This window comes from Trichechus manatus, unplaced genomic scaffold (genome assembly GCF_000243295.1).
Source record: "Trichechus manatus latirostris isolate Lorelei unplaced genomic scaffold, TriManLat1.0 scaffold00064, whole genome shotgun sequence".
Classification (NCBI taxonomy): domain Eukaryota; kingdom Metazoa; phylum Chordata; class Mammalia; order Sirenia; family Trichechidae; genus Trichechus; species Trichechus manatus.
This window is the reverse complement of record NW_004444000.1, coordinates 4,248,923-4,276,896: the sequence shown is the minus strand read 5'-3', so window position 1 is coordinate 4,276,896 and position 27,974 is coordinate 4,248,923. Positions and strand designations below refer to the sequence as shown.

The window sequence follows — 27,974 nt, the reverse complement described above, 5'->3', positions numbered from 1 at the left end:
CACTTGGGAGCTGCTTTTCACTGGTTCGGAGCATCCAAGCAGAGTCTCTGCTGCCGGGTCTCTCTCGATGTGGAAACTGCTTCCCAAGCGCGCACACAGCACAGCTGTTTGCCTGCTTCACTAGGGACCTGCCTGGCTGCAGCGCTGCAGTTTCGCTGCTGCCGCTCCGGCACTCTTCACTTCTTCTAAACCATCTCCCTCTCCTCTATCACTTGGACGGATTCCTCAACTTTGCCTTGTTCAGGGCTCCTAGATATTCATATAGAATCACATCACTTGTTTTTCCAGGTCTTTGTTGTAAGAGGGATATAGCAAGCATCTAACTACTCCGCCATGTTGGCCACGCCCCCTGTTCTTCTCTTTGAAGTTTGAGTTTTTTATTATCATAGTTGCCATCACCATCACCATCTTCATTAGCATCATCATCAACATCCAATAAGCCCACACTTTTGAGCAACTACTTAGTGGATAATATTGTTGTAGTTGTCACAGCTGGCACATTAGACTTGTTGTGCTATAACTGACAGGTTACCAAAGCAAGGAAAGAGGCTTCACCTGCCTTCAGAGAACTTAAATGTCTGTAAGGGGAGACAACACATCCTGACAGGACACATCTGTTTGCACACACATAAAATAGAGAAAAACAATTATGTATGTGAACTTACTGTGTAGTTGAGGAAAATACAGTGGCCATAAGGATGTCAGAAAGCAGGCAATGTGAAGATCATTAATTCCAGAGTCTATCTTGTTCCTGTGAGGGAAATATAACCAGGTCCTTTTTCTCTTCTTTTTGTCTCCCTCTTGTTTGCCTCAGACTGATTGAAGGAAAGAAGGGGGTCAAAGTGGAAAACAGACCATTCCTCTCGAAACTCATCTTCTACAATGTCTCTGAGCATGACTACGGGAACTACACTTGTGTGGCCTCCAATAAGTTGGGCTACACTAATGCCAGCATCACACTATTTGGTGAGACTGAGCCCCGAGCTGGGCAGTCAAAGGGGCTGGGTGTGGAGAGGGGTGGGGGGAGGGGAGGTGTTGGGACAGATGGTACAAAAAAGGAAGTATCAGAGAATAAAAGTTAGGCAGAGGTGAGTGAGTGAGAAGAATGAGTAAGAGGAGAGAGAGGGAGAGAAGTAGTGTCTGTGTAAAAGTAGACACTGGGAGGGGGAAAAGGGAACTGCACTAGAATGTTCATGCAAGTGTTTCATTTTATGGGGAAGATCCTCAAATAGGAAAAAGAACTTTGGGATGACATTTACTTTTTTTTTCTTCAGTGATAGCCCCTAAGTTGGCTTTGGGAATTATAACTGGTATAATGGCAAAGAGACCAGAGAGGAACATTTTCTATTTCAATTCTTTGTTTACTGAATCAGTGTAAAATGTTCTCTTTTCCAGCCATTGAGACATAAGAAAAACTGAATTGTATTTATAAAAATGATTCATGGGCCTTAGGATCCTGAATAATACTTCAGAAGGAGAATAATAGAGCAATGGGATTTGCTGAGCTCTCCTTATGTCAGAGGGTGTGGTCTACCATCTTGGCAGATCCACCCATCTATACACGCATCAGTTCATTAAACAAACATTTACTGAGGGACAATTGTGAGGCAGGCAAATGCTGTGCCTTCATCATGCATCTTGCAGCTCTATTGATAGCTGAAGCATGTAATGAGAACTGCCTTCTAGACCCCTGGTTGCCTGTGTTCCTGTGAGTGGAGTGACTCCACAGAAGTCACCCTGAGGAGCTGTGTCATCAGGCAAGGCTTCCGGGGATCTGGTGCTTGTCCTCACCCTGGAAGAAGTGGATCCTCCCACAGGCCACATGATTCATTTCTGATGACCTTTTGGGCAAGTCCCTCTGTACCCCACCAAGATCAGTAATCTCAGGACTTTTCAAATCAACTCCTCTAGTCCCCCATGTTAAACAAGCATTCATGTATGTGAGGGTGGGCTGGGGGATTAGGAATTTAGCAGATAATTGGCAAAATGAAAATTCCTTTATTCTGGGAACACCTCAATAATCCCATAGCTTCCCAGTGCCCCAACCCCTGCCACATGCCTGCCACAGACAGCACAGCGCCTTCAGCTTGCACTGAGTAATCAGCCTGGACCGCTCCATCCTTCACTCCCTGCTTCCAGGCACACCCGCAGCCTGTGCGCTGCACATAAAGTGAAGCCCAGCTTTAACTAGAGGCCGGAAAGGTGAAGGCGACCCTGATCCCAGAGCTGGTACTCAGAATGGGCCGAGCTGTGATGGGAGAGATTGATCTGCCTGACATCTCTCACACACGGATAGTCGTAATTGCCCCTCACATTTGTCAGACTTTCTTTGCTTTTTGGCAGATGTCTGTCTGCATGTACTGAAGGCTCAGGTTAGCAAGGAGTGCCCCCTTCTTCCCTGGCCCTGCAGCTATGGTTCTCTCTGGTTGTCCTCCACCCTTCCCAAGTCCTGCCCCCCACCCACAGCAGTCCTCGTTCCTGTAAACAGTCTTCCTTCTCCTGTGACCTCATCTTTCTTCTGATTTGGATGCATGAAGGGCTTTTGCAATCGGCTTTATCACTGCTGTCTAATTCCCTGGCCTCTTTCTCTGAAGTCATCTCAAGATGAGAATAGGAAGAAACAGCAAACTTTTTTTTCCTTTTAGGAGTGAAATAACGTATTTGTGACAAGGAAAGCAGTGAGACGTGTCATAAATCTGCTCTTTTCATCAGACCCTTGTGTGGCAGTTAAAATCTCTGTTCCCCCCACCCGCATTGGTCTGCTGGCGTTCACACGAGGGCATCATGTGGGACGTCCCTACCTATCCTGTTTTCAGGAGTCCAGAGATAGTATATCTTCTAATAAGTTTAGGAAAGATTGGGTCAAACAAAAATAAAAAAGATATGTGTGGGAATTATCTTTAATACAGAAATTCTTGGAGCCTTCACCTTGCTAAATCTCAAGAAAGAAAGTTTGCAACATTTTCAAATTTATTCACCTCAGAAACTATCTTTTCACGTCAATTGAGAGACTATTTCTGAGGAGCATCTCATAGAAATGTTCCGTTGGTGTCAGAGTTCCATGGGATTAGTGAAACCGAGCTGATGTGCAGAATGGGTGTTTCTAGCCCTTCTGCTCTAGCCTGGGCTAATCTGAACACTGTTGAGGGCCCTCCACTCATCACTGAGGCTCACCATTGATGAGGCCTTTTTACAAATATGAATCTGCAGGGAATTTTCCATTATTAGAAAACTCCTCAGCTCAGAGGCATCAAGCCGACTTGATCAGGAAGATAAGCAGCGTTTATTGACGGGAATACATGAATTTAGTGATGAAGTTCATTCTCCTGTAGAAGGCCAGCTAGATTATAGTCATTTCGCCACCAAATTGCCCACAAACTACACCCTCTGTCCACTTGACCTGGACATAGCCATGGGAGAATGGTTAGTGCTGGGAGACTGATGTCATGGTCAATATCATTGAGGGTACTCATGTAAAACAGGAGCAGGGAGTAGGGCCCTTCCTATCATGAACCAATAGGAGTTTTGAGCACCTGTCCACTGAGATTGCAGAGATTACAGGGGACTTCAAAAGGTCTGCTTTCATAATCCTGGATCACAGTGGTTCTGGGAACCTTGCCCCTTCCCTGGTGTCGTGGGATCAGGTTCTTGAACATGCTCTCCCAAGGTGAAACACAGGCTGGGTGCATGGTAGAGAAATTTCAGCTGGAAAAGAGGTGTTTGTCCTTTGTTCCCAAATCCATACCTCAGCTCAGCACAAACTAAGAGTAAACCCATCTGCACTAGACAACGTGCAGAGTGGCCAGCTCCCTCACTGCCCAACTGCTGCATCCAAGAATGGAAACAGAAAGCACTTCAGTGTTTTTCATGCTCACCTTGTCTCTCACCTTTGGTTTTTGTATCTTCTTTTATTTATCCATTCCTCCAGAAATGTTTGTGAAGGCAGTATACAAACTATATATGACAAATATATAGGTGCTGTATATAATATACATGTTTGTTTTCATTTTTCTCTTCCATATGTCCCTCACCTGATTTAGAACTAAATGAGCCTACAAGCTCAACTTTGTTCCAAGGTCAGTATTCCCTTGCTTTATGTTTTCTCTCCCCTCCCTCTACCCCAGAACCCCAATCCCCTCCCTCTCCCCTGCTGTGCATCACCTGAGGCTCCCATCTGTAAAGCTGCTTGAGGGGTGGCAGTGGAAGGTTATCCACAGAGGTTACTGGAACTGGTGAGACTCCAGGGAAGCTCACTTCTCTCTGTTTATCCCTTGCCCACACTTCCCCAGGAGGGCTGGGGGGAGAAAGGGAAAGAAACTATCCCTAAAATCTCCAATCCAGAAATCAGTGTGACAGTGAAAGGTTGAATGAATGAGTATGAACCTATAGGGAAACAACTCCATCACACTGAGAAGTTTTTATTACAAGAGTCCTATTGATGGCCCCTCAGCAATACAATCAAACTCATGTACATAACAGTTCAAATATTCCATAAAATGTATCAACTGGTTCACAACTAAGTTCTCTTAGGGGAGAAGAAGAGAGGGTGTAGCCTGCTGGCCATCAGTAAGCAATGATGGACAGTGGAATGCCACAGAGTTCTGGTTTAGATCCTGTCACTTAGTTCTGTACCCATGCGAGTCACTCAACCTTATTTAGACTCACTCGCTTCCTCTACAAAACGTAATTGATGATTCTTGCTTTATCTACCTTACAGAGTTGTTAGACTTTCACTGAGAACACATATCTAAAAGGCTTTGAAACTATTAGATGCATTTGAATCACTAAAGTCTAATCTCCAGATCAAGCTGAAAGATAGACTTCCCTCAGTATAACGTTATAGGGTTCCTTACCTCATTTCTCAGCCCCCTTTCATTCTCTTCCACTTCAAGCCCTTCCCCTTTCTGACTCCTACAGATCTTGCCTCTCTTTGCACAGCCCTTCCAGATTTTCTCAAGGCCCACTAGCCTAACAGGAGTGATTCATGAAGACCGTGACTAAGTATTCAGCCTAAAGGAGCCAGGGCAGAGTAGTAGAAGAAAAGGTGTACTGCATGAGCATCATTAGCTATCATGAGGACAGTGCTCATGAGAGCAAGAGCACAGCAGAAAGGCAGCAGTGAGGACAGTGAGGGGTGAGGCTTCACCCACCTTCCTCCCACCCCTGACCATCCCCATCCCACTGCACCCAGAACCCACCCTGCTCCTCCCTAACACTCTGTACACACACTCATTGGAAGATAGCATGAGATATGGAAGGTAGGAGAGGAAATGGAAGGAAATGAATTGTATGGGAAACTGTTTGACAGATGAGGAAAATACTTTTATCATGAAAAAAATCAGGGCTGCATTATTTACCTTAGTGATATGTAGTAGCCTGGTGATGAGCCATGAATAGGAAAGTGCAGCACAGCAATGGAAAGAAAAAAAAAAAGTGAAGTCAATGGAAGCATTCAGATTCAACTTATGATTCAACTTATGTTTATTGAACCCCTGTGCTAGGCATATTCACAGAACTAAAATAGAGAGCATTAGGCAGTAACTAACATAAACGATAGAAGAGAGTACAAGAGACAGAAGCTGGGGCAGATGATGCTACAGGATATGCTTTCAGAAGTTACTTGGCTAATCTTGCACTTAGATAGGTCTTCATTCTCAGAGCAAATGGGAGATTTTAAAACTGGCAGCAGTTTCCAATGAACTAGTATTTAACTGAAGGTGTACTCAGATGATGCAGGGACCATAATCCCACACCAAACCAAACAACAACAGAAACAACCAAAGTGGAAGAAAAATAATTTTGCTTGGCCTCAGAGCATGGAGTTAGGCAGGAGACTTTAGTAGCAGACTCAACCCTGCTGAGAAAAAGCTGGGCTGGGCTGGCTTTCTCACTCCCCTCTGCTTGGAAGTGAGGACTCTGAGTGACATGATCACTATGTCACCTTTCTGCTCTGGTTTCTGAACATGCCCAACCCTTACCCTGTAAACCTCCCCACTGGGAGCAGTGTGAGTGGGTCAGGCTGGGAAGTTGTAGGCTGTAGACACCTGGAACCTTCAGAGACTTGGATTAGTGTGGCCTTCACTGTAGCTACTGGACTCCTTTGTACAGCTTGGAATATTTTAGGGAAACAGACTTTGCACTTAGAGGCATTTACGTCATTCAGCTGTGTTCATCGTTTTTTCTCCTCCTTTGCTAGTGTTGAATGGGATATAACCAAAAAAGAACGGAATAGAACCAAAAAGTACAGTTGTCATTGAGTAAATTCCAACTCATGGCGACCCTATGTGTGTCAAACTCTGCTCCACAGGATTTTCAATGGCTGAGTTTTTCAGAAATAGATCACCAGAACTTTCTTCCAAGGCTCCTCTGAGTGTATTCAAATCTGCAAACTTTTGGTTAGTAGCTGAGTGCTTAACCATTTGGGTTACCATGGAATGGACTAGAGAATGACCTATATCCTCAGGTAATACCCCCAAGTTAAGCTCATAGAAGTCAGACATATGAATGCAGGATTTTCACTGGTAGGAACCACTTGACTTTAAGAGAAGTTCAAAGTTATTTTGCTACCAATATCTGGATGGACTAGAAGGACTTTGATAAGAGAAATTTGTTCTCCTCAGCATTTTCTGTGACCCTTGAAATATTTCTCTGCCCCTCTTTTGCAAACACAACAGACTGCGTGTCGGCATCTGGTGTTAACATGTCGTGGTGCGGGACTCACCATGATAAAGAAGGACTCAGGCCTGCACTACCACTCCTCAGGGACCTTTTGCAGTGTCAAGTGTGCCTGCCTGCACTGCAGGCTCAGCGGCTGCATCTTTTATCTCTGAGGCATTGAGTTGGATTTGATGCTATCAGTGGGAAAGTCAGCTGATTATTGCCTGTGAACCTCACAGTGACCATCAAACCAATTTATTAAAGAACGTAAAGAACAGGAGACTAAAGTAAGCTCTGTATATCAGGAGGAAACAAGGGTGGCAGGTGATCCATCCCTCCCCACAGAGGATTAGAGATGGTTAATTAAGTCTGGTAATCCTAGTTAGCATTTCTGTGGCACATGAGTCTAAGTAACAGAACGCATAAAAGCAAAAACAAAATCACTTCATCCTCCTAGAAGGTTTGTATTTCCTGATATGAAAGCAACCCTCAAACCTTTCCTCCTCTGCCCAGCAGAATCAGACCCCAGTCCCGTGCTTACCTAGGGACTTGGAATCAGCTACAAGTATTGGCTTTGGTGACAAGAAGATGGACTTATTTTAGCAGTGGTACCTAGATGAGGCAGTTCATGAACAAGCCACTTCTTAGTTCTGGACTGGTTTCTAGGCCACAGCAAGCACTCCAAGCAACTGTCCTTCCTAACACTCAATGCACAGACATGGCTCCATCACCGCTAGCTTTCTCTACCACCCTGGCTTTGCATCAGATCTTCTCTGAATCAGAAAAAGTTTCATCATGGCTCACCCCTTAAAGCATTATTTCTCCAGGGTGGCTTCTCAGGGCTGCTAACGTCCTCTTAAATCAAGAGGGACATCATGTCTCAGGTGCTTTTAAAAATTCATTTGAGAGTTGAATGCATTCATCTGATTTCAGGCAAATGTTTTGGTTGAGTTTAGGTTGAGTTACATGTAGATTTTCTTTCCTTCTCTATATAAGGACCTTTACAGAGAGAACGTAGACTCCCAATGTATTACCTGAATGCAAACGGCTTTGCTGCCACCTTCTATCCTGTCTGTGCCCAGAGTGAAAAACAGGAGTGACTCCTGGCTGACGAAGGAAATAAAGGATTATAGATCACCACACTGCAGGCCAGACAGGTCATGTGCCGTCAGCAGCAAAAGTGAATTTACTCTGATAGCTTGAAGTTGGTGAAGGAAACGGGTCTTTCCTTGTCTAATCAGTGGAGAAGGGCTAGTGTTCTGGCATTTCCACGGAGGGGAGGGACCCAGCAAGTGCAGCTCTGGTGGAACAGATGTGGGTCTTGTGGCCTCAGGTTGCTTCTGAGAGACAAAGCCACACATGGCCGGCATGACACAGTCTGAATATCAAGAGAAGTCAGGTAGTATCTAAGACCCGGGCTCCTCAGCACCATTGTTAAAACATGTAGCTAAATGTCAGCCACGTTTATGTTTGAAACAGCATGAGCACCTAAATTCAAACTTCTGTAGCATACTGTTTTATCAGACAACTTAATATTAAAGCCTGCATGCTTTTAGGGCATAGTCTGGTGACCAGAGGAGAAAAGTTGGTCTACAAAGAAGTAATGGCTGGAGGGCCCCAGGTTCCAAGGGTGTACCTTTGACTCCCTTACTCAGCAAGGTGAATGAGTTGGCTCTGCTCAGGCCAGCAGTCCATTGGAAACATCATTCATATTCCCTCCCCAGTCCCCAACATGTCCCTGTGGCACTGGCTGCTCAGTAAACCAAAGTGAGTACACATTCAAGGGCGGGCGTGGTTAGGGAAGAACAGGGCAAGCACAGGAGGGATGGGGAAGGCCCTGGCCAGGAACACCATCTCCTTCTTAGAAAACCATCTGAGGACAAAGTGCATTACTCCATTTCTGTCTACCTTAACAGCGGCTTGTTTTTCATTTCTTTTAGAAGTGAAAACTACAACCCTGCCCCCTTGGAAAGGTTGGTATATTTCTGCTCAGGTCCTGCTCCCTTGGTGGGGATTGGGTATGCACAATATTTTCTCCTTCCTGCAAATTCCCTTCTTCTTCTCTAAGCTAACGCCAGAAAGCCCCTTCTCCAACCTAACCCCAGGAAGCCACTTCTTCTTCTCTAAGCTAACTCCAGGAAGCCCCTTCTTCTTCTCCAAGCTAACCCCAGGAAGCCCTTTCTTCTTCTCTAAGCTAACCCCAGGAAGCCCCTTCTTCTTCTCCAAGCTAACAACAGGAAGCCCCTTCTTCTCTAAGCTAATCCTAGGAAGCCCTTTCTTCTTCTCTAAGCTAACCCCTGAAAGTGCCTTCTTCTCTAAGCTAACCACAGGAAGTTCCTTCTTCTCCAAGCTAACCCCAGGCAGCCCTTTCTTCTTCTCTAAGCTAACCCCAGGAAGCCCCTTCTTCTTCTCTAAGCTAACCCCAGGAAGCCCTTTCTTCTTCTCTAAGCTAACTCCAGGAAGCCCCTTCTTCTCCAAGCTAACCCCCGGAAGCCCCTTCTTCTTCTCCAAGCTAACAACAGGAAGCCCCTTCTTCTCTAAACTAACCCCAGGAATTCCCTTCTTCTGCAGGCTAACCCCATGAAACCCCTTTGTCTTGTCCAAGCTAACCCCGGGAAGCAGCCCAGTGGGAACTCTCTGATCTTGGGCCATCTCTGTGTCAATTTAGATTACCTCGTCCCCAAGGACACCCCCTTCTCTCTGGGTAGCTTCCACCTGCAGAAGTCTAATTTACCTTGCTGGTTGTACTAATGAGCACCTGTCGGTACCCAGAATAGCTCCGTCCCTGGTCTCCTGAGCACATTACTGCTCTCCTCTTGCACTCCGATGCTGTAATGCAATGATCTCTGAGACCTTGGCCATGCATGCTGCCCTTTGATTACCCCAGTCCCTCTTTCTCTGTCTGTTGCTTGGAGCTGGATAGGAAGTGGTGGGAGGGAGGGAAAGTGGAAGGAAGGGGGAGATTCTTGGATGAGTCACTTTGCTACAATTAAAACACATCTTATTTAAGGCTTTCATTCCTACCAGATGTTTCCGATGGGTAATTGACACTCATCACAGTTTTTTGGGACCCTGACAGTCCTGCAAATTAGTCTCTGTGGCCTCTGCAGCTCCCTAATGAGAGAGAGGTGATGAAGGCCTTGGATGTGCAAAGAGGCGTGGCTGACAGAAGCACGGAGGGCTCGTCCCTGTGTCCTGTGCCCAGGCAGATGTCTGAGCTGTCACTCTGGCCAGCACAGGGTTTTCCAGGGCTCTGCTCACAGGACGACTGGAATCTCACCTTGGAGCCTCCTCCATGTACTGGCGAGGGCAGGATAACCATGTTGGGCAGGCTAGATGCCTGTCCTGTTCCCTCCATCAAACAATGTCCAGGTGGGACGGGCCCCATGCCACCCTCTGTGTTCTCCCATTCTCTGAGTCAGAAGTCAGGGGACCTTGGGAGAGTCACTTAAGCTCTGTGAAGTTCAGTTTCCATGTATTAAAAAGGGGGCTAATAATCTGCATCTGGTAGATGAGGGTCGTTAAGGGGCTGTGTTACCTTTCCAACTGCAAGCACTGTATTTGAAACCCTGGTTGATACAGTTATATTTTCCTCAACCACAAAATTTTCAGTGAATTTTATTGGAAAAAGAAAACAAGGGGGAGAGGCGTTTGGAAAAGAAAGATAAAGCAGAAAGCAAGGTAGAAAAAGAGTTTTTTGCTTTGGTTTGGTTTAGTTTGATCTTTTCTTTTTCTCCCAGTATCAATTATGAGGGAAAATAAACAAAAACAAAAACACAGAGACAAAGGAAATATGGAAATGTCAGCCTGGGTCACCATGTTCTGACTCCGTCCTTCTTTCCTTCAACAATCATTTATTGAATACCTGTCACCAGCCCATTTATACACAGACCTGCCCTTGAGGAGCTCCCAGCAGAAGGGAGGAAATGCATACTTTAGACAGATACAGAGCATTGTAATACAGGGTGTGGCGTATTTTAGTGGGTGGTTGTGTGGTGCTGTGAGTCCATCTGAGAGAGTCAAGGAAAGCTGCCTGGAGAGGGACATGGATGCTGAGCACAGTCCGGAACAAGGAGTGGAGGGATGGGTGGTTCAAGGAGAGGGGCAGGGAAGGAACAAGAACATGGCTAGAGAGTGCATGTGTGAGCGTCTGCATATGTACACGTGTATGCACATGCATGCATGTGCTTATATATGTGCATGCAAGGGTGTGTGCATATGTGCTTGTGTATGTGCGTACGTGCCTGTGTATATGCATGTGTGGGTGTGTGCATGTGTACAGACGTATGCACATGTGGGTGTGTGTCTGAGTGTGCACGGGTGTGTACACGTCTGTATGTGTATATATGTGTTCATATTGTGAATGTGTATGCACTGTGAGCATATGCGTGTGCACGTGTGGATGTGTTGCATGAGATCGGGGGACAACGAGAAACTGCAAGTGACAAGAGGAGAGGCTAAAGGGGCAGATAGCAAGCAGATTATGAAATAGTGTTCCACCAGGAAGTTGAGTTTGTGTACAAGCTGGAGGATTCAGTTTAATTTTAAATTTTAGAAACATCACCCTGGAATTAGCATAAAGAATAAATTGAAGGTCCAAGGACCAACTTGGAAACTTTTGTGGAAATAGAAGGGGGGCTCCCTTCCCTCAGAAAATGTGTGAAGACCTGTGTGGTCCTCCTTCTCGCAGCTCCCTCCAGGCCAGGTGCCCTGGGTGTGCTGAGGGGAAGGGTGCAGGCAGAGTGAGGGAGACCATGGAGGAGTGTGAGGAGAGCAGGCTGGATGTGGCCTTGCACAGTGAGCAGCAGCCCCGCGTGGGGCTGGACAAGCAGTGAGGAGCAGAGAGAGGCCTTGAAAGCTTTCCCAGGATAATAGTACAAGAAAGAGGAGGCTCCAGTTGGCGGGCTCTCCGTGGCCTTTTCTTTCCTTCTATCGCAAGAGTTTTCTGACAGACCAGGTCAGGACCCTCCCTGCAGGCTCTCTGTGATGCTCAGCAGTGGGGGGCAGAGCCATAAAGGAGCTGGAGGGTCTGGCCGTGAGAGGGAACACGGTTTCCAGAGGGAGCACCTGGCTGAGGCATGGGTCATTGTACACATGCAGCGGGCCATGTCCTGCTCACGGCCACTGCTGTGCCATGGAACCTGTGGCAGAGAACAAGTTTTTCAGACTTCTCCATGATGACCATGCCAGTCCCCTGCTGGGCTGTTCACCTGGCTTGTGGCATTCTTCTGCCTGGAGATGCCCTCTGGCTGGCCAACCCTGAGAGGAGGGGACATGGGGAAGAGAAGAGGACCTCTAAATGCTAGAAAGGAGCATGTGTCCCTGTGTCTTTCACCACAGGGTCTTCTTTGTTATGGGGTGGGCTAAAGGGGATGTTGGGATTGAATGGAGAAGTGAATTTCAAAGCTGTGTGTGTGAGTGTTTAGAAGGGAAAAACAAAAGAAAGAATGAAAGAGCCATGATATGTTCCAAGAGGTGTGTGTCCTGCCAGGAGCACAGGGGACCATATGTGCAGGGCACATTGGAATTGCCTGTGTCTGGTGGACTTGTGGGAAGGCGGACCGCAGCCACTAGATTAAACATGAACCCCACAGAGCCTTGCTGGTTCCCATGGACTCAGAAATAGCCCATAAGTCCTAGTAGCCTCAGCTTCAGGTGCTGGCAAGCATCTTCGTGGGAAGGATATAAGAGTGGCCCAGAAGGTAAAGGATGTGATCCTTGAAAACATCAGAGTGGCTTCTCTCCTGTGATTCCAAAGAATGCTGTGTAAATAACAGAGTGACTGGACATAAAGAGAGAGCCCATGGTGGTGGTTTATATAGAAACATAAAACCCATTGCCATCGAGTTAGATTTTAGAAGACACAGCCAATTAGTAATCCATCCTAAATGACAAGTATCTCTGAAATTGAATGTATGCTTTACAGGAGTTTTCAGGGACCCTCCTTGTCACCTGTGTCTCACCATGGACTGGGAGAAGGAGGGTGTTCTGTGGCAGATATCCTAAGTTTTGTGTTGCCCATCAGTTCAGCTTCTTGCAGGGCAGAAAGCAGTATAGGTATCTCCAGTGCTTCTCATCTTGGGGACTTGTACAACCAAGTTCTGGCCTTGAGGATACTGCAAACCAGACACCAGAGAAACATGAGGTTGGATGACCTGTTGCATTTCAAACTCTCGTCTATTTAGCCACTTCCCAGAATCAGAGATTTGTCCCATAGGGTTAAGATATAAAATCCTATGAGCAGTGCCTCCAGGGCAGGAGTTCCAGGACCTGATGGGATCAAGAAGCCTGATTTGATTCTGATGTGGTTTAGCCAGACATATCTTCAATGTTGAGCTTCCAAGCCAGGCAAGCAGGTTCTGGCTTTGTTTCTTTACCCCTCTATGATGACATGGACTTAATATGTGCCTAACTTTAAATACCTCCATTAAATTCAGTGCAACAGTGCTTGCCACGCAGGTCCAATCTGAGAAGATGCCCTGGTTCATTAGGTACCTTTTTCATCTGAGCATCCAAACTTGTGTGTAGTACTCATGAATCATAGTTCCATTTGTTTTGGGGGCTCTTGGCCACAAGGACTGAGGTAGCCATAAAGCTTATGTTTCAGAACAATAGGGAAGCTTCTGGGGAATTTTATGGCCATATAGTTCTCTTGCCTCCTGTATTTGGCTCCATCTCAGAATATCTGTCCACAGGCCCGTTTGGTGCATGCCTCTTAGGAGGCACTGACTTACACCATGGCAGATTCTACATCCTAGTGTCCACATAAATCTTCGGTTCCTTACACATGCACTGCAGAAGTCTACCTGCTTATTTGCCTGACCCAACTCCACTCCATGTGGGCTGTTTTTGGCCTCTCAGGCCTGTGATACTCCAGCTAGGTCTGCTGTTACCTCATCCAGATGAGGAAGAGGCCGCTGTTCCAGGTGGAGGCCCAGCACCCTTCCCTGAGATACAGTGGTTGACAGAGTGGACTCTGGGCCTGATGCGGTAGAAGCAGCAGCAGCAGGAAGACAAATTGTTGCGTCCAACAAGTCCTCTCATGAGCAACAGGCTGGGCAGCTGGAGGGTGTGTCCACATATAGGGCAATCAGTGCTCCAAACTGGTTGGATGATGGTGCAAGCAATTCAGGGGTGTTACTTCATTGAAGATTTATGTAAGATATTCACTTACATGCCACCTCTTAAACTTGACTGTGACCCGTGGCCTTAGTATGTTATGACACAGCAAAGAAGTAGTGACCACCAGGACACTTTAACCTGAGCCTCATGTTCTTGTGTTGCCAGGGAAGGCTGCTCATTCTGTAGAGTGTGTCCATGTGACCACAGCGAGGGGAGCTCATCTCCAGAGTAGCTCCAGATGTGTGGAGCTGGACCTCCAGATGCTCCCGGTTAGAGGGATGCCTCAGCAGAGTCAAAGTCTGATGGCAGGCAATCAGGAGATGGGATGGGGTTCTCTTCCATTCTCTGCCAGGCAACTGAAGACAGGTGTGTTCTCTCCGCAGGCCCGGGCGCAGTCAGCGAGGTAAACAATGGCACGTCGCGGAGGGCTGGCTGCATCTGGCTGTTACCTCTTCTGGTCTTGCACTTACTCCTAAAATTTTGATGTGAGTGTCACTCCCCCCACTGGGGAAAAGCTGCTGCCACTGCAACCACCAACACAACAACACCGACAACACCGACAGCAACAAGCGCATCCCCGTTTTTAAATAAGATGTGATCCAGTGAAATTCAGAGAAACAAAGCCTAAAGGGACATAAATTTGAGGGAGGGGAACAAAGAATACTTTGGGAAACAAAGTTAAAAAGGAAATTGAAAATTGCCTTGCAGATGCTTAGGTACCACTGAGTTTCTTTCTTTCCCCACATGGGAAGAATACACTCCCAGCTTTGGACCCACCCACAAGCTGCATTCTGTGACCTCCTTGTTGCCAGGGTGGGTGAGGGCTCTGCCACTCTGCTCTCTCAAGTGCCCCCACCACGGAAAATTCTGGAGCCTATCATCCCAAATTCAGCCAGTCAGAAGAGATTAACAGATCATATGTGCAGGCCCAAACGTGCCACAGGAGGCCCTTTCCTGGACTGTGCCGTCATTGTGTGTGTTATGAAATGCAAAATTTTAAAAACACAAAGAAAAGGAAATAAAACAAGACAGCCTGACAGCAACAACAATCCCACAAGCAACAATTCTAAAAGATATTGTTAAACTTTTTTTTTCATTTTACTACATGGATGTCATGGATAATAAGGGATTCTGATTCATTATTAATTTTATTAATTATATTTTCTGATATGAGTCTAGAACTTAGTGCAAAAACAAGACAAAACTAAAAAACACAAAAGAAAGGGGTGAAGAGAAGTATGTGTGTTAAACATTAAACATGAATAGTGTACTTCTTATCTAGGTTTACAACTGGTGGACCACAACACCGGGCATTAACCCCCGGGGGAATTGGGCATATCCACCAAAAAATATATATGATTTAACCAACATCTCCACCAGCTCTACAGATTCCTCCTTACTCTGGCATTTAATGCAGACAGTACTATGCTATCTACATACTGTTTAGAAATGGAAAGAGTGATCCACACTGTATCTTGAGTTTGTTGGCTATGCTTCTTTTGATGACATATATTATACAGTATATATATGCATATATTTTTTTTTGTTAGAATTCTAGCCATTTTATTTCTCAGCAGGGTCCTTTCTCAGACATTACTGCATGCTGTATATGGCGTTAGCTGTGTGTTGGTCTTCTAAAAGATGATAGAGTTTACTGGTAATTGTGTAATCAGCTCCTGCCTTTTTATTTTCTTGGGTTATTTACATGTCAGAGACATTTCTAAAAAGTGGGGGGGAAAAAAGAAAAAAGCTAATACAAGGCACAGCATCTCTTTCCAGATGTGGCTCTTGGAGGCAAAGGCCACCATAATTGGCAGCTCCTCCATCATGCCTTAGGCATTAACAAGCACTAAGAAACTGAACAAATAAGCAATCAGTAACCACTTGCTTTAGCCCATTATGGGAATCTCTGCTGCCTTTGTGACCACTGGAGAATTTAATCCTCTTGATTTATTTTATTTAATTTTCCATCTTTGTGTGCGTGTGTATGGAAGAGAAGACCATGCAGTTTTTAGGTAACCGTTTCTTCCTCCCCAGAAGTCTGCGAAACAGACAGGCTCCTGGATGTGATGAGGGAAAGTGGGATTGGGGGAGATGGGAGGGAGGGGTTGTCTCTGACTTGACATTAAAAAGTGTTCCATGTCCCTCTTCACCTTGGTGTGGTACATCATTCTGAAGTGGAGGGTAGGTGTGTGGGGAGGAAGGCCTGCCTAGCTTGGTTTTGAGACCAGGGAAGGGGATGGGCTCTCACCTCAATTGGTTGTTCTTTAGACCCCCTCTTAGGTGGGATTGGGTTCATTCTGTGACATGCTCTGATGACAGACCGGAAGGCCAGGAGACCACCATCGTCCTCCTAGCAGAGGCACAGTGGGGGTGATTTTGATGGGGACTGCATCTCCAACACCCTTGGATGGTGGTGGCTGGCTGAGGCTGGCAAGCTTCCAGTAACCCCTGCCTGAGCTTAAATGCCTTACTTCTTTACCTGGAAGGATGTCAAGTCCCGTTAGGGAAACGGTTTTTAGGTGTAAGCATTTTGGGGTGGAACTATCAAAAAAAAAAAAAAAAAAAAATCCCAAGACCTTGGGTTGATACTGAATAATTCCATCAACCAGTATTTTGGGGATTCTCTCTTTCCTTCATACCTGCCCCCACTGAACCTCCCCTCTAGCTATAAATCAAGAGGAAAGTTAGATTTTAATATCAATTAATGTTCACGTAAGTCCAAGCTGTTCCAAGATTGATTCTGGGAATTAAGTAAGTAGCTGAGAAGCAGACATGAGATCAGAGCTGAGGTGCTTAGGAATCCCTGCTCTGTGTCTTCAAGGGTCAACTGTACCTGAGAGGATTCTGAAGTGTTTGGAAAGAAGCTGTTTTACTTCCAGCTTCTACTAGCAAAGCTGAGAAATGATTGTTGACTTCACATTTTATCTTGCCCTCTGTCCTAATTACCACCCACTACCAGATAACCCAATTTTCCTGGCAGCATGGTTTGGAACAGCCTGAAGCCTCACTGATTTTGGCTGCATTAGTGTTAATTCTTCCTCCGTTATATCCCTGAATTGCTAAAGACAAGAGAGTTTGGTCTCCTTCAGATTAGTGTGGGTGGTGATGTTTCCTGGCTCTCCTACGCCCAGCATCTCTGCACACCCTGACCCAATGATCTGGGTGAGATCATGCCTCCTGTAACAGAGGGACGAGCACAGGCAATGCCCATTTCCTAGACAGGAGCCCAGAGCCATCTGAATAAAATGTACCAAGACACCAGAGGAGGAGAATAGTAGGGTCCTCAGCTTTGTTGGGACAAGAGAACATAGTAGCAGCCAACCTCCACTCAAACCTGAACTTTCTTTTAAATATTTACCAAGCATACTTTAGCCCAATCTATCACTATCCTCCCCAGCCTGATTGGCCAGTTATGGCCAACTTTATAAGGAGGCATTGATGGGTGGGACTCAATTTTACCTATTGGCCAACGTAAGAGTCCGTCTTGTCTTGTGGCTCTTTAATTATCCAAGAGCATTTTTCTTGTAGAATCAGCTTCACCATGACTGATAGATTCACCAGGCACAAAGCCTCCCTATCCTCTCTCAAGAGTGGTTTTATCGCACCTTCTGTTTAGTGGGCCACCTGCACCCCAATCTTCTGTATTTCAGTCTTTAACAGGATCATCTGTGGAGTCCACAAGAAAGGACATTCACCCTACCAGGCCTTCAGCCAGATGTAGAGTTCAACCAAGGAAGACATGGTTTTGATAGGAGCTTATTGAGATAATTCTCAGACCTACCTTTTCTCCTGAAACAGGAGATTGGCAAGAAAGTGTTCATTAGAATGAGTAAAGAAAATTATCCTGAATACTGCCTGTAGTTATCTTGGTACTAGTACTGATGGAAGACCATTCCTGCAGGTTTGCCTAGATGTCAAATGTGCTGTACCCTAGTGTGTCAGAAATAAGTCTCTGTCATACCTTAGGATCCCTCCACCACTACTAGCATTAGAATGTCATTTGGTGTAACCATGATTTAGGGTTGATTTCTGTCCCATAATAGCCCTATAAGACGGGGGTGGGAGGTGGACAGTGGAGAATGCGCAAGCCCTATCAACTCTAACCAAATGCTCCTGTAGAATTCCACTCCTCTTATTTCAACAGAATATGCAACACAAATATGCAGTGACTATTAAGTTTCTCTCGTTAAAATTTTTCCTCATAAATACTTCTACACATGGGTTCAGATGTCTACTTGGAAGCATTTTGAGTAATTATCCAAGGACTGCAAATTGATTTTCCATAAATGTTGGTTATTGCTGCGGGTGATGATGATGACGATGAAGAAGAAGAATGACAGTTACTGTTCTTCAAGCTGGAGATAAATTAGAAAATGAATTAACACTAAAATTGGATTGAAGTTTAGCACATATCTTTGGACTGACCCCATCTTCATCTTCTACTTCCTAAACCATGTGTTTAGAAGGAAGGTAGTAGCACTAGTCAACCAGAGGCATGACCATCTATGAGTAGATTTGTTTGATTAAAAAATGAAAAATGTGAATTCAGCAAAACAGCAATTATCTGTTCTTACAGTGGTAAGAACTTGAGGTCTTTTCACTAGAGGAGAAAAGTGTATGCAAAAGGAGAGATGTGGAAAAATAGATAGTCTCTGCTCATGGTGAGCTCACAGGTCATTGAGCTGCTATTGACCAAATGCATATGCACATGTCAGTCATTCACTCTTCATCAGAAGTGACTTAAAATAAGTGGGGCTAGCGTTATCTGATAGAGGAACTAAATAGTACCTCTTGTCACATTTTTTTCTTTCAAATTTAAACTAAATCCCAGAACTAATTTGGTTCAGAGCCTGCTCATTAGGATTTGTTTGTATTGTAGTATTTCCATATGTCCTCTGCCATCCCATGACTGCTCAATCAAGTCATTCCAAAACATCAATTCTTACCTTTCTCTGTTCTTAATTCAAACGCTATTTCCATGAATCTCCAACTCTATCCCCATCCAAAGCAATAAATGCAAACTAACATTCCTACGATTTTTGAATAACAGATCTCTCGGTCATCATTCAGGTTCCTCTGTCCCCCACAACTCCATACTTCTCCCATTATATCCTTATCATGTGATTAGAACAGCACAGTTGTTTGTACAAGAGATTCCCTAATTCCTAAGCTTGAGTTAAAAATCACTTATTATAATTTATGTCTGGTGCATTATTTATATAGACCAAGTTTGGCTGTAATTTATTGAATGTTGATTTTACTCCAATGCAAGCTGCCAAATAACTTGGATATCTGGTTCTGGCATATCATCAAGGTTATATGAGTTAATTTTTATACTTTAGAGATCTTTAGCCTTAGTTGAAAACTAATTATTATTCTTGATTTGAACTTCCTAGAAACATGAGTCAGCCATGGCTATAGCACTTACCTTGGTTCCAGTGAATATTTGATTTTGGAATTTCTAAATATCTGTGCAGTAATTTGAATACAGCCAAAATTATTAATCAATAAACCTTGATTCCAGTCTGGATTCTATCACACTAGCTACTTGAGGTTCCCTTTCCTTAATTTCTGAATGCTGAAGCTAGAAGATTGCTAACTAGCTTTAGCATTCAGAAATTAAGTGATCTCAGATTTTATAAGATTTCTTCAAGAATAATTTGACAGAGTAGCATTTTTCATAAATGACAATTGAAGATGAGAATCTGGGCTAGTTCACCAACCAATGAATTGTCTTAGTTTCTAGACAGTTCATAAGAAAGGAAAATGCATAATGATAGCCACCATTTCTGCAGATATTTGATGTGACTCTTTAGGGAGAACTTGAGAGATGGACATTGCAGCCCTTAGAAAGGAGCTATGTCTAATACAGACAGTATTTTTTTCTGGAATGGGGAATGATGATAGCCTCAAGCTGCTGTTTAGTCTTGCTGTCTACATGACACAAGTGAAACAAAGAGGACAAACTGCAACACATTGTAAAGTCTGGGAAAGTAAAATATATTGGGATTAGGCAAAAATTTCAGAGTTCTCACTAGCAAAGTGTTTATACTTGTGTGTGTGTGTGTGTGTGCGCGCGCGCGCGCGCACGCGTGTTGTGTGTGCCGTATTTTTTGCAATTAATTAATTCTTCAAAACAGATGCACCTGGTATTCCCAAGAGTCTTTAAAATAATGCAAGATATTAATGAAAAGAGGGTTCTCCAGGTAAGGTTTTCAGTGATGATATCACATGTTCCTGATAAGTGTTTTCTCAAGGGCCCAGGAATCTTTGTGCTGGTTTCATTTGACATATTTGCATATTGTTGATTCAATTTTAAGTCCTCCCCTAGACTCTGTGTTTCATTTGTAAAAGCCTCTATGAAGAGACTGAGGGCTCTTTATCCCAGGGGACTATCCCTAGTCGAGATCTTAAGCTTCAGTTTCTTCTGAAGCTTAACTTTCAAAGTTGATGGAGGGATCAGATGGAGCCATCAAATCATACCCCTCCATTTTGTAAGTTTTTAGACTTGGAAGAATTTTTTTTTTTTTTTCATCCTGGCACAACATAAAGAGCAAACAGCTATGGTTCTTATACTTCTGTATGTTAGCAAAAATGTGGTGAAGGGTCTTCATCAGTTAGTGTTCTCCAGAGAAACAGAATCAAAAGGATGTGTATATATGCATATGCATATATGCGATATGGGCAATTTTAAGAAATTGACTTACACAAATTGTGAGGACTGGCAAGTCTGAAGTTTGTAGGGCAGGCCAGCAGGATAGAATCTCAGGCAAGAGTTGTGACAGCCTTGAGACAGAATTTCTTCTTCTCTGGGAAACTTCAGCTGTTACTCTTAAGGCCTTCAGCTGATTGGATGCAGCCCACCCAATTTACCAAGGGTAATCTCCTTTAACCTAAAGTCAACTGGTTGTGCACGTTAACCATAGCTAAAAAATATCTTCACAGCAGCACCTACAATAGCTTGTGATTAAATAACTGGGTACTATAGCCTAGCCAAGTTGACAACCACCACAAGTCCTTGTCTTCTCTCAGAAGGATGAGAGAGAAAGAGAAAAAAGAAGAAAAGAAATACCTTGTCACTTATCACTGATTCAAGCCAGTGCCATGACTTACTTTTCACCAGTGTCCATAATTCTTCTCACTCAAATTTGATGACTCATAGAAAGAATAACTTAGACATACAGCAATATTTAAAAAAACAGTTGCCATCGAGTAGATTCAGACTCAGGGTAACCCCATGTGTTATAGAGTAGAACCTCTCCGTAGGGTTTTCTTGACTATAATCTTTTATAGAAGCAGATCGTTAAGCCTTTCGCCTGTGGTCCCACTGTGCGGGTTCAACGCGCCAACCTTTAGGTTAGCAGTCGATAGCAAACCACTTGTACCACCCAGGACCCCTATGATAGTTGTTAAATACAAACTTACTTTTTCTCTAAGTGTTTATCTTAGAATTTAACAAGCAAGACAAATAAAATGATAAAATAGAAAAGAAAACCAAAATGTTAAAACTTGTCATTGAGTACATAGGCACAAGGGGTCTACATATACATACATCACATGTGTTCCGTTGTGCTAAAAATAAGTTCTCAGTGACTAGATGCAAGATTTTGCCTCCTTGCTCACCAGTCACAGCACCATTCATAGATGGGCTCTTGGAAAAATACAATTGAATTCTGCATAAAAAAGTAGCATGTGCATTACATGCCAATTTTCACCCATTTTCTTGAGAAATGGGTAAGTGCTTGGCTGCTAACCAAAAGGTCATAGGTTAGAACCACCAGTGGCTCCACAGAAGAAGAGACCTGGTGACCTGCTACTGTAAAGATTATACCCTAGGAAACCCCGTGGAGCAGTTCTACTCTGTCATATAAAGTCGGTATGAGTCAGAATTGACTTGAGGGCACACAACAACCACAACCACATGGTAACAGTAAGGAGCCCTGGTAGCTCAGTCTGCTAACCCAAAGGTTGGCATTTGAACCTACCCAGTAGCTTTGTGAGAGAAAGATGTGATGATGTGTTTCTATAAAGATTACAGCCTAGGAAACCCTGTTAGGGAGTTCTACTCTGTCATGTGGGTCACTGTGAGTTGGAATTGACTGAATGGCACACACCACCACAGAGTACAGAGAATATGAAACAGGCAGCCAAGACATGTCTTTTAGCCCACACGCCCAGGTTTGCTGTGGGACCTGCAGCAAGTTACTGCACCTCCCAAGTCTTCAGTGTCCTGATTGGTGAAGTGAATGTTGGAGAAGTTTGTCTCAGAAGGCCTTCTGAGGACTAAAATCCTCCGGGCCTCTTTCTACAATTTTCCCTAGTTCATATTTATCTCCTTATATAAGAAAAACCTGTACTGAAACCAGAGAAAAACTTTAGGCAAATGTGGACTTTGTGGAAAATATGTAAGAGCTATTTGTATTCACACTCAAACCAAAAACCCCGTTGGCATTGAGTCGATTCCAACTCATAGCGACCCTATAGAACAGAGTAGAACTGCCCCATAGGGTTTCCAAGGAGCAGCTGGTGGATTCGAACTGTCAACCTTTTGCTTAGCAGCTGGGCTCTCAACCACTAGGCTCTTTTTTCTGTCATGACAAAGATCAAAAAGGCTGTGCTTCTCAAATTTGGGGATGTTATGTTGCTCTTTGAGAATCTGATGAAAAATAGACATACTCTCGGAACAAAAAAAAATCCACAGGAGTACAAGAACACAAAATGCTCTGCATAGACTTTCAAGTGATTTGTGGGCTGTTTCAAATCCACCAATGAGCGCCTCATTAAAAATCCCTACTGTGAAGTTTCCCCCTGGATTTTTCTCACAGGTGGTTTGCATTTCTCAAATATACGCATTAATCACTATCCTTTAACTTAGCAATGTGGCATATCTGCCTTGCTATTTAAGTGAATAAACCAAGTTCAGCAGTCCCCTGGATAACCCAGAGAGTTCCATTTAGATGAGAAGCCTGTCATTTAAGTATCTAACATGCAGTGATCTAACTGTGCAATCTCTTTGGGCCCAAACTCTCTTTTTCTAAGTAACTCTTCTCAGCATATGTTCCTCACACTGACAATTACACCAGTCTAAATGAGAACAAACATTTTTGTGCTTTTATTTGTAACAGCTACTGATAACCAACCCTTCCTGTCAGCCAAATCACTCGTACCACGCAGTGGGCCAAGGAAATCCAATCAGTACTGTTTTTGTCCCATGTCTTTTTGGTCTAAGGTGATCAGGACATTTTATTTAATAAAACTAAATTTACCAAACACTCCTGAGTGTTACAGTTCCTCAATATTGGGATACGTCATCCTTTTCACTAGCATTCTCTTCCTCACGATCTGGGTATAGCACACACCCCCTCCAAGGGTGAAACATGTCTCATCTACTAAAAAGTGGACTGAACCAGCACTAGCACAGCATGGTATGTAAGAGGGTCAGACAAACCGTTTGCCCAGAACCTTGTTCTGAACAAGAAAATCAGTATTCAGCGGTGTAATTCACTCGTTAGAAGTAATCACCCCCATCACAACAGCACAAGGGCAGTAAAGTCATTATGTGTGTTTCTGCGACCTCTCTCGTGGACCTCAACACTGGTGTTTTACAAATACTTCATACACCTGGCCCTCTCGTGATTTTTGCATCAGTGCATCTTTTTGCCTAGCCACATACAGAATCTCTCTTCCAAACATTGGCACACTAGGAGCATCTATATTAATGCCTCATCATTCCTTGTCTTCAAAAAAATAAAAGAATAATCGGTCACTTGGAGTCCATGGAATGGGGCTGCATGAGCTTCAGAACACTGTGAATCCAATCATAGTCTATGTTGGTTTATTAACAAACACAGACATGCTAAGGCATATCTGTGAACTATCAGTAAGAAAGGCTTCAATCTAGATATCCCATTAAACTACACTCACACACATCTTCATTCATAGCATTTCTACACGTCTTTTATGTCGTTTGCTCTTTTATGTCGTTTGTACTAATAACCTAAGAAGCAAGGTGTCAAAAAGAATCAATCTAGAAGAAAAAATCAGTTTCACAAAGCTGTTCCAATCGGTACCCTTTTATTTACATAAGCATTCAGAAAGGAACATGTCTACTAAGGAGGGGAGGAGTTAACTGAATGGGCTGGGGTGGTGGGGGAAGGACATAGGACATAGTGACCGCACATGCAAAGGCCCTCAAGTAGGAAGGAAGACTAGCTTAACAAAATAATAAAACAAAAACCATCCTCTCCAACTGTATTCTCATATTTATCATTTTGATCGATCATTGTTTCAGGTGCAGAGAATCTTCATATGTATACTTGAATGCAAACTTTGCAACACTTATACACAATTATATGCAAGTAGATTTTCATAAATACAAAACTCTGTGTGTTCCAAGCCTTAGACTGTTCTCTAAACTTAATGTGGTACATCTGAATCACTGCAGAAGCTATGTAAAATGAGATTCCTTGACCCATAAAAATGTGTAATGAATTTACATCTCCAGGGGAAAGGCCAGGGATGTATATTCTAGTCTCTCAGGTGATCTTTCAAAACAAGTAAGTCCTAGACAGAAAATTTGATTCTTCCAATTTTGTTTGTCTCAGGAAACAGCACCACCCAACTTGGGTCATACTAGAAATGCTAAGATCTCTCCTTGACTTCTCCCTCTCGCTCATCACCCACATTCCAGTTCTCTCTGTCTTCACCACCACCTTCACTCAAGCCCCACTATTGCTGGGACTACTCTAAATAGACCCTAACTATTCCACAGTTGTCCCTAACTGTCTCCCTGTGTCCCTATAGTGTCCACACAGCTGCTGAAATGATGTTTTCTTAAAAAAGAGAGAGAGAGAAAGAAATCATTCCATTCTCCTCTTGGATATTTTGGCTCATTTTAATTCAATTGATCTTGACAACTTCCCCCTAGGGACAGTTCTTCTATGATCCTATTTCCAGATGAGAAAAGTCAGACCCAGAGAGCACCCAAGGTCACCAGAGGTGAAGGATTTTAACCCAGGCAGTCTGACTCTGAAGCCTACAAGCTTATCCCTATCCTATACTATCTTTAATAGTACCATTTTTATTCAATTCTACTATGCACATTTTTTAACTTAAAAATCTTTGAAACTGGGACGTGTCTCAGAACCAATGGCATTTAGCCAAAGTTTAATTGACAGCCTTTATTCCCTGTGGTACCTAAACAAATGGCATGTCTTAATTGATCACTTCCTAGAGTTTGTGATACACAGTGTTCGTTGAATGAATAGATGGGAGTAGCAAGTCAGTGGGCCTGCACTGGGTGCCTGTGCCTTGGTCTTGGCACAGGCACGTGCATATACAATACATCAAATACGTGAGAAAATAGTGATAAGAACCTATGTAGCCATTCTGATTACCACCAGTTACTTATGGCTCTGATGAACTCATTTTAGCTTGTTTAACAAAAAGAACTTGAGGTTACTTAGAGTAACCCACCGTTTTTTAACATTTCTTGGTAACTGTGAAATGTTTAGGCACAAAACATTTCTTCCAAACTGCTACTGTGAAGTGTTTATTTATTTATCTGTTTGTTTGTTTTTAAGGTACTAAACTCACCTCATTTCCTAACACTCTAAGTGGTTTGAACCAAATGTTCCTGATTTTAGTATTACTGTCACCATTATTCCTCTCTGAGTCATAAACTTCTAAACATATCCCAGTATTTTCTTGTGTTATAGGGGGAAAAATCCCCACCAGGTGATACAACACTTGCCTTTCTATTTGTTTGAAATGTCTTTATTCATTACTTTATGTGGATGGTTTGGCTTGGACATTCAGGGGCTTGCAGGATTACAATCAGTGAGTGAGGACTATCTCCCTGTACAATCACACACTAATAATACCACCAAAAATAAAAATTGTGCTCATGTATCAATATGCAGTTTACTAAGTACTTTCACATACTCTGTCATTTAATCTTGCCTGGCTGCCACACCCTGCATCCTTTTCATTGCGCTTATCTGTGAATATTCTCCGGGCTCTGAAAGTGACTGCTTTAAACAGGCCCTGAATTATGCAGTAGCCAAGAAGATACTAGGTAAAAGCCTCGGCAAGTTCCGGAGGTGCTTTACTGAGTGACGGTGAGTCAGACTAACCCTTTTTAAGGTGTACCGTGGAACCCTGGCATACAAAGATAAGGTTAGAGGACTATGCGAGCAGGCGTTGTAGAGGAAAAACATCACAGTTTAGTAAAGCAAAAAGAAAGTTTTATTTGGCGTATATTCAAAAGGACAAAAGTGGGAAGCGGACAGGCATGCTGCCAGAGCTAGAACGTCTGCTGGAATATGAGGAAGGTTACAGAATCATCAGTATATATCAACATCACAAAATAGGTAGAATCATTGAAAGCGTCACCTTTTGACAGATTGGCTAGAAATTGTGCTCTTACATTTTGAATCATCTTTCTTAACAATCATCGGTACAGGTTTCAGTTATGAAAGTCAGGAGGGTCTTCATTGGTCCAACAAATTTCTATTCACTAAATGCTAATAGAGAAAGACAAAAAAATGGGAAGTCTTTTGTGTTAGGTTTGATTACCCTTTTGTGAAAACTTCCTTAAGATAATTTCTGAGATTGTCCCACCTATTGTCTATCTCAGGGTCCAGTTGATGTGTTTTTGTGAGTCTGTGAGGGCCCAGCCCCTCTCCATGCTCAAGGTCAGGGAGTAATGATTCCAAATATTATTTTCTAAATCACAGGGCAAGACCTGGGCAGCGGAGCCCATAGTGCCTGACTGGCAGCAGCTTTGTCCATTTGCCCTAGTACATTTTCTATGTGTGCTAAGACAGATAAAGGAGTTAAACCTTCTGTGTGGGCCCTACCGATCCAGGTATGCATCCTTGCACACCTTTAACCAGTTGTCACCCATATATCAGAGAAGAACTGTGCTCCATAGGGCTTTAAATGGCTGATTGTTTGGAAGTAGAGCACCAGGTCTTTCTTCTGAGACACCTCTGGGTGAACTCAAACCTTCAACCTTTGGTTAACCATTTGCACCACCCAGGACTCCTATACAGCTTTAGGGGGCACCACAACCCCATCGTCTATGTGAGGAACATGCCATGGGAGGCTGTGGCCTCGCATCCTCCTGCCACATAGAGAGCGCCTCACTCACAGCTCAAGGCTGGACACCACGTACTCCCCAAGAATTCCATGGCCATGCAGCAGCTTCTGAAAAGCTTTGGAGCTCTGGAAAGTTGCTATGAAATGCCTAATTACCTCTGGGGAATGAGAGCTCAGAGAAGAATATATTGCTCAACCCTCACTCTGCCTGCTCCTTCTCTACCAGTGGGTCCAAACATCTCCATAGATCCCTCTCTGCTAAACTGTGCTTCCTAAGTGAGATTTCCTGGTGGGCCAGAGAGTGCTCAGGCGCAGGGCATATCCAGAACACATCCTCTGTGGTTAACCCAGCACTATTGAGCCACGAGCAGGTGGCTAGGGCTATCGATATGCTGTGGGAAGTAGTCCTTTCTATTAAGCAAGATTAGCAGTCCAGGCATTAAGCAGAGTTGTAATGCCAGAGGCTTTAAGACCACCAGGGGCCCGCGGCCTCTGGGAATTTTTACCTTCAGTTCCATTTCCATCCAAGAGGCTTTCATCCGCTAGCGGCTCTCGGGTTCCTACTGAGGCCCAGGGAGAAACTGCTATGAAAAGCTGAGGTTGTTGCTTAGCAAAGGAAGTCCCATGGAGGCACCTGACAGAGTAAAAGCTCACCTGTTTAAAGTGAAATTGACATGAGCACTCTTGTTGGCTTGGAGCTGCTTTTGTGAGGTTAGAGTTTTATTAGTCTGATATTGAGAAGGCAGTAAGCATACACAATGCAGTCCTGCAGACATGCGTTTTGCTAGCAGTGGGGTCTATGGTGAGAACTGTGGCAAAACACAAAGGCCATGCAAATTTTGTTTGTGTTTTGGAGTATGAGAGGATCTCACAATGTATCTTCAATGTCCATATGCCATCGCCTCTGGTTTGGGAGGGCTAGGCCTTGGCCGGAAGCAGTCCCTGCACCTCAACGTCGTCTGCTTTCTTCATCCAGTGAAAGGAAGTTGTGAGGAAGAAATGGCTTCTTCTTGGTCGGGAGGTCTTCAGAGCCCTGGTTGGTGTGAGAGTGAGCCTCCTGACGTCTGTTGTTCTGGTGATTCTGAACCAGA

The 27,974-nt window shown here is 44.0% G+C and overlaps 1 protein-coding gene across 4 annotated transcripts in view; it reads left to right on the top strand.

The window, feature by feature from the left end:
- LOC101359291 (neurotrimin) overlaps nt 1-15,931 on the top strand; it is a 1,230,303-nt gene extending 1,214,372 nt beyond the window's left edge. Inside the window, exons 7-10 of one of the 4 annotated variants that reach the window (XM_023734041.1) lie at nt 815-966; nt 4,041-4,076; nt 8,598-8,630; nt 14,163-15,931. In XM_023734041.1, coding sequence (XP_023589809.1) covers nt 815-966; nt 4,041-4,076; nt 8,598-8,630; nt 14,163-14,263 — 322 coding nt within the window. In that variant the 3' untranslated portion in view covers nt 14,264-15,931. The remainder of the gene's footprint in view (nt 1-814; nt 967-4,040; nt 4,077-8,597; nt 8,631-14,162) is intronic. The other 3 variants (XM_004379316.2, XM_023734042.1, XM_004379317.1) reach the window with 3 other exon arrangements.
- The last annotated feature ends 12,043 nt before the right edge of the window (nt 15,932-27,974 follow it).